Here is a 10,045-nt window from a genome sequence, read left to right as displayed (position 1 = left end):
GATGACCCGACTGGTTAGTGGTTCATATTATAACATCTTTACCAAATAAAAGAAAATCATCTTTAAATGTTTCGATATTACATATATAAAGAATAAAAAGCTTATTGAGGTTGCGTTTATAAATAAAGGTATTTGTATTTGTTTAATTGAATAGTGTTTTATTGGCTGAAATATTGAGAGTAAAAGTACAGCAAATTCTCTTGTTGTAAACCATAACATTGTAATTAATACGGTCAAACACTGACAGTTAGCTATCGCAAAATGAAGTTTTTTTATGTTTTTAGCGGTAAAATCAATACGAAAGCAAACAATACAGGGACTAGTTATTGTTAAACATACAACTTTTAACTTATACCGAGCCCATACTTTTACAGGAAATTCGCGCGAACCATAACGCCCAAAATATATAAGCCCAAATACTATCTAATATTTAGCTGGCGCAAAACTTAGACATTTTTATCTGTAAAAATCGATACAAGGGCAAATATAGGAACTAGTTATTCTTAACCAAACAACTCGTAACTTAGACCGAGCCCGGACTTTTACTCAGTTTGAACAGAGCGTTTAATATTTGTAACGGTAACAACTAACAAGGAAACAGTTTCATTTTCATCCAGAAAACGAAAGTAAGACGTAATGGGAACGATTACGTCATCGCACGTGCTGTATAATTATATAGCTGTGTATAGTGTCTAATATTATAAACGTGATAGTTTGTATGTGTGTAGTAGCTGCACGGTTTTACCAGGATTGCATCGCTCTTATTGATCATAGCGTGATGATATAAAGCCTCTGCTAGCCATCTAGCCTTCTGCGATTAATCTAAGACTGAAATAATTTTTCAAAGCGCACCCGTAGTTCCTGAGATTAGCGCGTTCGACCAACCCAACAAGTAAACGCTTCAGCATCATGATTTAAAGGTAAAAGATGTGTGCTTTTCTTTCACGAGAAAACCACAGTACGAATTTTGATGATACTTGGCAGTTGGCAGCGATGTAGCTTATGTACCAGAATAACACATTACTCATAGAAATACTTGTTTTTGCCGGCGGGTTCGTTCGCGAGTGTAACGGTGCGGCACTGCTAGTACATAATATATTATAGCTATATAGTTTAGCTTTCACGCACATCTCTTGATGATCAGGTGTTTGATTTAGCGCTGATTATCTTCCATTGATATCTGTATCCGTAAGTGTAATGATGTTCCTTAATGATAGTGCGTCGTGACTCGTGAGTGCTGTTAGGTTTATACTTTATAGCTATTGTGGTGGTTAATGCACAGCTGTGTCGTGACTTGTGAGATGTAAAAGCTTTGTAAATTGTGGTGATATTTTATGTTGGAAGTGACATCAGATATTTGAATTTGAGTTGGAGTTTTACTGTATTTATTTTTATCTTATTGTTTTTACTAAGCAATAAAAACAATAAGATAGTTATTAATTATTATTATTGCTAATTGTAAATTTATTAAATTCCGATATTATAGTGAAAGCTTGCCAGATGATTAAATAGTATGTGCTAACAAGTATCTTATTTTGGTGATGCTCATTAAATCATGTTTAAATCAAAGTTATTGGAATTGTAGAGACTGAGGAGTAATTATTGTTTATCGTTTTTAGGGTTCCGTAGCCAAAATGGCAAAAACGGAACCCTTATAGTTTCGTCATGTCCGTCTGTCCGTCTGTCCGTCTGTCCGTCTGTCACAGCCGATTTACTCGGAAACTATAAGTACTACAGTGATGAAATTTGATGGGAATATGTGTTGTATGAACCGCTACAAAAATATGACACTAAATAGTAAAAAAAAGAATTGGGGGTGGGGCCCCCCATACATGTAACTGAGGGATGAAATTTTTTTTTTCGATGTACATACCCGTGTGGGGTATCAATGGAAAGGTCTTTTAAAATGATATAAAGTTTTCTAAAAAACATTTTTCTTAAAGTGAACGGTTTTTGAGATATCAGCTCTCAAAGTCGTAAAAAGTATGTCCCCCCCCCTCTATTTTTATAACTACGGGGTATAAAATTCTAAAAAAAATAGAGGTGATGCATGCTAATTAACTCTTTCAACGATTTTTGGTTTGATCAAAGTATCTCTTATAGTTTTTGAGATAGGTTGATTTAACTGTAATTTATTATATTTGCTGCTACGGAACCCTTTGTGCGCGAGCCCGACTCGCACTTGGCCGGTTTTATTTTAATATTAATTGGATGTTCCCAATTTCTTACAAATCTGTCTAATTGTAATCTGAATCTATTGTTAATTTTCCTTACAAGACAAGTAGGTAGTACGTGATAAAGCTTCTGTGACACAATTACAGTATTGACGTCTTATTAACTGTGTCTCTCTATAGTCTATTATTTAACATTCAATGAGCTACTTAATCAAAGAACACTGCATACCCTTCACTTTAGAAAATTATTAACTGGCAATCATCGTTCTGTTTATGTACTTTTGTGAATTGGTTACGTAAAGATAATTCATAATAGTCTCTAGTGGAAGATATGAAAATTCTTATTGTTATTGGAAAATGTGTACTGGACAAAAATGGATTTTCTTTTCAGTATATATTTTTATGGCTCTGTTGCCTTGGAACGGATTAAAAGATGAGGTTCCATTTACTCTTTTATGCTTCGCCGTTCGTTTATTTCTGTCATATCAGTGTATACCTCGACACATAGGACATAGATTTTCTTTATATACTAGGTAGTGTATTATGCGCTTTTTTCTGAATGCAGAACACTAGAAAAAAAAATTATTTCATAATTTAATGAAAATAATTCAATTGAACGGATTTCCCCTAATATTATTTAAGAACCCCACCCAGACGCAGTACAACAAAAACTAATAGGGGAAATCCGGAAGGATGGCAGCCCTAACTATATATAAGTGAGGACCGTTTCTAGTTAACGAAATAGCATTTTCTTGTGTTTGATTTTATGCGAATATTCGCGATTTTACATTCAGAAATTCAGGACTTAATGGATTTTAAATCCGACTTATTTTTTGTATAATATAAAAATGAATCGCAAATTGTTTTGGTAAGCGCATAACTCGAGTACGGTTGAAACGATTTCGTTATTTTTTTTTAATAATATTCCTTGAAATACGTTGATGGTTCTAAGGCAGAGAAAATGTAAACATGTTCCATGGGTGAAGCCAGGGCGGACTGCTACTTCATTATATTATATTTAACCCGACGTTTGAAACACTACAAAGACTTTCATTTCTTAGTGAGAATAGTAACTGCTCCACGTGGTTGAGTTTGTTTGTTTAGTGTAACACAATATTCGGAGTGATAATTATTGCATACAACCAGTTGTTTCTAGTAAGCACGATTTTGCGTAAAATCAGTGTTATATAATGGGCGGCGTACGTGAGCGCCCGCGCATTGTTGGCCCCGATGTGAAACTGTTGTAGGGCTGCTGCGATTTAGAATAGGGTTTGCAAATTTTTAAAAATACATTTTTGGATTGAAATACAACTGCATTTTTTAAAATTTTCTATAACATTCCTCCATAAATAGTGCAGTTCTAGTATAGTTCCTCAGTATTGATAGTATTTCTAATATTTTTGTACAAAAGTTCAATTATAATATATTCAAAACGATAAAAAATATTAATATGCGTGTCATTATTTTTATTAAATTCTGACATGTATTTCTTCCAATCTATCTAGTCATTTAATTCTAGTCTAAATAAGATTTACATAATAGTTTTATAATCATGTCAATTAGACAAAATAAGATATAAGTTGTAAGTGACAGCCCTAACGCTCAATGACCACGCAACTTCACAGGTTGGTATTACCAATGCGCCCCATGCTATGGGGCTGAGCCGAATATGATATGCCACTGGGTCAGTGTGCGACCCATTATTTATTTAGCATTATGTAATGTGTGACACACTTGTATGTGTGTGTGTAATTAAATTGAGAGATGTTCCGTTGTTGCTTTTTATTGTAAGTTAGCAGTGTTATGGTAATATCTTAAGATGTGCAATGTGCACATCAGTAGATTTGGTTAAGTTTGATAGAATAATGGAGAAGGTATATATTTATAGGATTTGTGATGTTCGTAACTATTTGTTTCGAATCTAGGTATGTTTGAGATAAGTACGGAAACATATAAACAAATTGATTATCTATACATATATATAAAACTCAAAGGTGACTGATATAGTGATCTATCAACGCACAGCCCAAACCACTGGATGTATCGGGCTGAAATTTGGCATGCAGGTAGATGGAAGGACGTAGGCATCCGCTAAGAAAGGATTTCCCGAAATTCTTGCGGGAATGGGGAAAAAACATGATCATCTCGAAGCCTTAGGTACGTTAACTTGGGAACGTAGAGTTTGAGTCCATTTTAATTTCAATCCTATCGATTGAGGAACAATAATATATTGATTTTCGTGTCTTATGATTAGATAAACATACAGTTATCTTCGCTATGTATGAAATTTCATAACGTAACGTAAACTTGTCATTTAATACAGGTTCATCTAATAAATATTGCGTTTGCAATTGTATAATATAGAACAAGGAAACGCATAGCTGGCTGCATCTCAAACCCGTTTGTTGCGTGCTATCGCAGAAACAAATTAATACATTTCTACATAATATAATGTGTATCGTTTTTCGACTGAAATTTATAGGGGAAATGTATTTGTATTTGTACAGTTGTGTATATGTATGATTTGTTCCGTCGTTGTTAGTTATTGTATGTTTATCGTGTTAAGTTTGTTGTTATGTAGAGTAATAGTATTTTCTAGTGTTTGATTTTACGCGAGTATTGTACTTTTAGAAATTTGAGATTTTAACGAATTTTAAACGCAATTTATTAATTACTTATATTATTTTCCCGATGTTTCGCACACTTTGCAGCGAGCGTGGTCACGAGACAAACGCCGTTGAAATCTTTAATTTCTAATTAAAGAGTAATTATAAAACAAATTTAGTTTATTTGTACGTATGAAAGCATTATCTTTTATTTTATCATATTATATCGTCTTGATAAACGCTTTTATACTCGGTTATCCGTTCTTCGCCAGAAATTACGAGAAACTATATAGTCTTAGGTATATGTTTTTTTAAGCTTTAGTATATCATACTTCGTTTTATTTTATCTGTAATTTGAATTTAGTATTTATTTTCTCAAAAACATCTCATATTTTCGTTTCTTTCCTTATTGTGCCATAAGAACCATCAGAGATCGATTCGTTTCTGCAACGGTGGCTAAAAATTTGTATTAACCTCCAAGGCCTAGACGTTTTTAAGCCTTGTTATGTAAATTATCCGAAACAGATACCTACGCTTCAAAAATATATTATAATTGTATTGTTTTTTTACAATGCTAAAACATGTTTTTGTTTTATTAATTCCTAGTTCATTATTCATAATTTCATAGTTTACATACCTACTTATTATGTATATATATAGTACAAATAGGAACAGAATAAATAGGTAACAAATTTCAAAAAAATATAATTTTTTTATCAAATCTAAGCGCTGTACCTATATGATTTCCAAATGCTGACTGTGTTAGATTATCTTAACATTATTTAACATGTTATGTAAATTATGCTCTATATTACAATGCCTCAATTCTACATAATACAATATTTTACCTTACTAATATTAATATTCAGTAATAATCTTATGTCATTAAACTTAGCTATTGTTAATTGTAATTATTGAGATTTTTCCGACTTATTTCTATTGTGACGCCCATAGTGAAGCCATCTAGTGTACAATAAAAAAACTATTTTGTTTTCACACAGAAAACTGCGAACTTGGTAGTTTCAAGAGGTTCTACTATCCGGCACTAGGTGGCGCTTTGTTACATTCATTGATATTAGTGTTAATACTGTACTTCTTCGCTAGATGGCGTATTTATATTTTATAGTAGTAGTTTTAAGGTAAATCAAGTTTTTTATAAAAAAAGATTGGTATGACCAACGTATTAATGTAATTAGTAAACAAATACAAACGTATTAATTAATTATTTATTTGTATGTCTATCGTATATTTATGTATCGAGTTTCTCGTATGTAGATCTTTTCTGCGTATTATGACGATTCAAAAGCTCTCCTATAAGTTATATTAATAGAGTTTTTCTACTCTAATTGAATAAATCAACATTTGAACTGAATTTAAAAATATAGGCACTTCGATCCAATCTGTATTCAATGTAAAATATCAACTCTTATTTTGGTGATGTAGGTAATGGGTATATCTATGCCTTGCCTATGCCTATGCCTTCCTACTGCCTATGCCTTTATACTGAAATCCACGCAAATATTATGTAGAGATAATAATTACATTCTATAAGTAATACAATATATAAGATTTTTTTTGGGAAATGAAAACCAATGATTTCTATATATTTTTTTTATTACAACAAATCGAGTATATTATTATGTACATACTTAAAAATAATTGTTTTATAATAAACAACTTAAAGTACTTTGTGACATAAATACTTAATAGTTCATGACTAACTTTGAATTTTGTTTCACTTAACACTGTCATAACACGAGCCAGTCTTCTTTTATCATATCAGATGCTTTTTCAGCGATCATAATCACCGGAGCGTTCGGATTGCCACTAATTATAGTGGGCATTATACTAGCGTCTACCACTCGTAAATTGGCTACACCGTGAACACGTAATCTTGCGTCCACAACTGCGTTTTGGTCATATTTAGGCCCCATTTTACACGTACTAGTCGGATGGTATATTGTAAATGTAAAATGTTTCAAACTGCACTCCCAATACTCGTCGCTGAATAGAGGGTGGTGCTGGCATCCCGGCAAAGGTATCGTGTGTGGTCGCGATCCGTATCTCTGGAATGCTGTCGTATTCGATAAAGCGAAGGCTATCTTTATTCCTTCGGTTAATACTTGTATGTCTTCTTTGTATGCGAAGTAGTTAGGCTCTATTGATGGCGGTTGGAACGGATTGCGGCTTTTTAACTTTACCCATCCAGTGCTCCGTGGCCGTAAAAGCAGTGGTAGAATTGTCCACGTCTCCGCGCTTTCTATCGGTTTATATACCGTATTGTAAACTCTATCGCGTAAATTAAGGATCTTTCTTATTTGTTCCCCACCATCAGAATTTACTGAACTCGGAGCGAAATGGAACTGTATGTCCGGCCAGTTACCCGATGTAGGCGCATATTTCGTGTTAACAAATGCCAAACCCTCAACGCCTTGTGTGGTCATCGGTCCTTTTTCATATAAAATGTAGTTCATTGCGACAGCGAAAGATTGGAATCTGTCTTTTTTGAACGTAACAGGTTTGTTTACTACAAACGTTAAGCCACCCAATCCTACGTGATCTTGTAGATTGTGACCGACTTTGAGGTTAGCGACCAGCGGAATGCCGTGCTCTCTAAGGTGTTCCGCTGGACCAATTCCACTTAACATAAGCAGTTGTGGACTAGCAAGCGCACCGGCTGACATAATGACTTCTCGCTTTACCCTCACTTTATGACGCTCACCATTTCGGTAAAACTCCACGCCATACGCTTGTTTCTTAACTGGGTTTATAAGTATTTTGGTAACCTGTGAACCCAAAGCGACATGTAGGTTACTCCTATGACGCACAGGTCTAATAAAAGCCTTAGCCGTACTGCATCTACTCCCACGACGCATAGTCGCTTGGGTCAACATAAAACCCGTTTGTTTCGCGCCGTTAATATCGCGAAATTCGTAACCCAGTTCCATGCCACCTTTTAAAAATGTTATCGATAACGGTGTCCGCCAAGGAGCTTCTTGTACAGTTAGATATCCGCCCGTGCCGTGGTACGGGTTGTTAGCTAGGTACGGATTACGATTGTCCTCTGATTTCAAAAAATATGGTAAAACTTGATCGTATGACCAGCCGGGATTTCCAAGAGCCTCCCAGAGATCGTAGTCATTTCTATTACCTCTTACGTACACCATGGCGTTAAGGACACTACATCCACCGAGTACTTTCCCTCGCGGCCAGTTGCAGCGGTCTCCATTCATAGCGAGGCAGTATGAGCGGTTGTGAGACGGCGTCGTTTGGAATTTCCAGTCCATCTCTGATAGCTGTGTATAACCAGCCAGTGCTGGTATGTCGGATATTTCGTTCTCATCTTGTCCAGCTTCTAGTAGCAATACAGTCCAATTTCCTACTTCGGAGAGCCGTGACGCGACCACCGCACCCGCTGACCCCCCGCCGACTATTACGAAGTCGTAGATCGGTAATATCTGAAAATGAAATAAAATCGAATTAGTTTCAAAATAAGTACCTAATACGATTAACGTTTAATATAACCTAAATAGTGAAATTATTATACAATAATATCCATGTAAGAATTTCTAGCATTTACATTTTGCATAAACATTATGTAATTGGTGAGTTTCACCTTTACAAATTGCGCTTATAAAAGTAAAGTAATAGCTATGCTTTTAATGTAATAATCACTAATTAATTTAAGTGGAAGTTACGATAAACATACTCAAACTCAAACTCAAACATTTATTTATTCAATTAGACTTCTTCTAGAAGCACTTTTGAAACGTCATTAAGTACATATTTTTAACATTTACCACCGATTCGGAAAGCAGTATCTACGGAGAAGAATCGGCAAGAAACTCCATAGTTGCTCTTTTTAATCATGTCAGATTTACAATTTTACAAATTACCTGAGTAATATCATAATATATTATCATAATATGCCAAAGAACTGTCCTGTGGTTTTCACGCGACAACCCTCCATGGGTTTTTATCTTCCATATATTCCTTAATACTGTAATATAGACCGGGAGATACTGACACAAAATTTCGAGTCATTTGTAACAGGATGGCGGTTCTACAGGGGTCTTAGTACGCAATGACAAAAAGAAAAATGATAGTATGAACGCTGGTACCGGTGGGTTAGTCGCGAGGGCGTTAGTCGAACTCGTCGGAAAAATAGCGAAAGTCAAACGATTTGTAACACAAAAATTTTAGAATTTACCGATAGCCCATAAAAAAGAAGTAGGCGGTAGTGTCATGCCATACTTTTCCGGTATGACTTACAGCCCGCCATACCGACGCGAATGTGTTGATTTAAAAAAAACAATTATTCAACCATTTGTACCAAGCTAACTTTTGCACAGGTAACCATCGTCGTGCAGCCATTTACGAAAATCGCCATGCCATACTTTTCGGACGATTCCAAATGGTCGCCATACCGCCGAAAATCTGCAAAATTTTTTTATTTCGCCTATCTTTTTGTACCAGTATTGCATTTGGCTTTTTGGAGAGTATTTGATAAAATGTGACCATTATTATATTTGCCATACTTCTAGTAGGGGGAAAAAGTGCTGTCATACTTGAAAAATAAATTTATTATTAATTTATATAAGTGAAGATTTCCAACACCTAGATCTTTGAAATTTTGCATTTATATTCGTTGATCCTCAAACTTACAGGAAAAATAAGTGCCATACTGTTACAAATCGTTTGACTTTCGCTATTTTCCGACGAGTTCGACTAACGCCCACGCGACTAAGCCGCCGGTACCAGCGTTCACACCATCATTTTTCTTTTTGTCATTGCGTACTAAGAACCCTGTAGAACCGACATCCTGTTACAAATGACTCGAAATTTTGTGTCAGTATCTCCCGGTCTAATAGGCTCTCTTGACAAGTACATTTTTTATATAAGATTTAAATTTAGAACTACTAAACTCTTTAATATTATGAGGAATTCTGTTGTAAAAGCGTATACCTTGGCCCATAAATGAATTTTTAACTTTATATATTATATTATAATGATTGATTCATTGAACGTAATGATTAAGTATCTCAATTCAACTGGGTATCTATATATGAACATGTTACACTTACAGTATTTACATCTGTGATGTAAGACTCCGGATCGAATTGCTGATATCTGAAATACGTAATCCCGAGAGCCAGGAGTGGTATCAGACCCAGTACTGTGATGGGTGACGGTGCTAAGCTCGCCAGCGCTCCTGCAGCCTCCATGATTATCTTCCCAATACATTTACTACCCTACAACTATTTA

The 10,045-nt window shown here is 34.8% G+C and overlaps 2 protein-coding genes across 3 annotated transcripts in view; one reads left to right on the top strand and one right to left on the bottom strand.

Annotated features, from left to right (window-relative positions):
• Positions 1-10,045, top strand: part of Flo2 (flotillin-2) — a 220,093-nt gene that overhangs the window by 98,529 nt on the left and 111,519 nt on the right. The window lies entirely within an intron of this gene.
• LOC149899186 (glucose dehydrogenase [FAD, quinone]) lies at positions 6,383-10,005 on the bottom strand. The gene is made up of 2 exons (XM_090114754.1): positions 9,865-10,005; positions 6,383-8,238 (listed from the first exon to the last, which is right to left on the bottom strand). The coding sequence occupies exons 1-2, from the start codon at positions 10,003-10,005 to the stop codon at positions 6,529-6,531; spliced, it is 1,851 nt and encodes a 616-aa protein (XP_089970880.1). The 3' UTR covers positions 6,383-6,528.

Source organism: Colias eurytheme, chromosome 21 (assembly GCF_061535395.1).
Source record: "Colias eurytheme isolate Ceu_HAF_F1 chromosome 21, ilColEury1 Martin Lab GWU primary, whole genome shotgun sequence".
Classification (NCBI taxonomy): Eukaryota; Metazoa; Arthropoda; class Insecta; order Lepidoptera; family Pieridae; genus Colias; species Colias eurytheme.
Note: the sequence above shows the minus strand (reverse complement) of the source record. Positions and strands in the feature narration are given on the sequence as shown.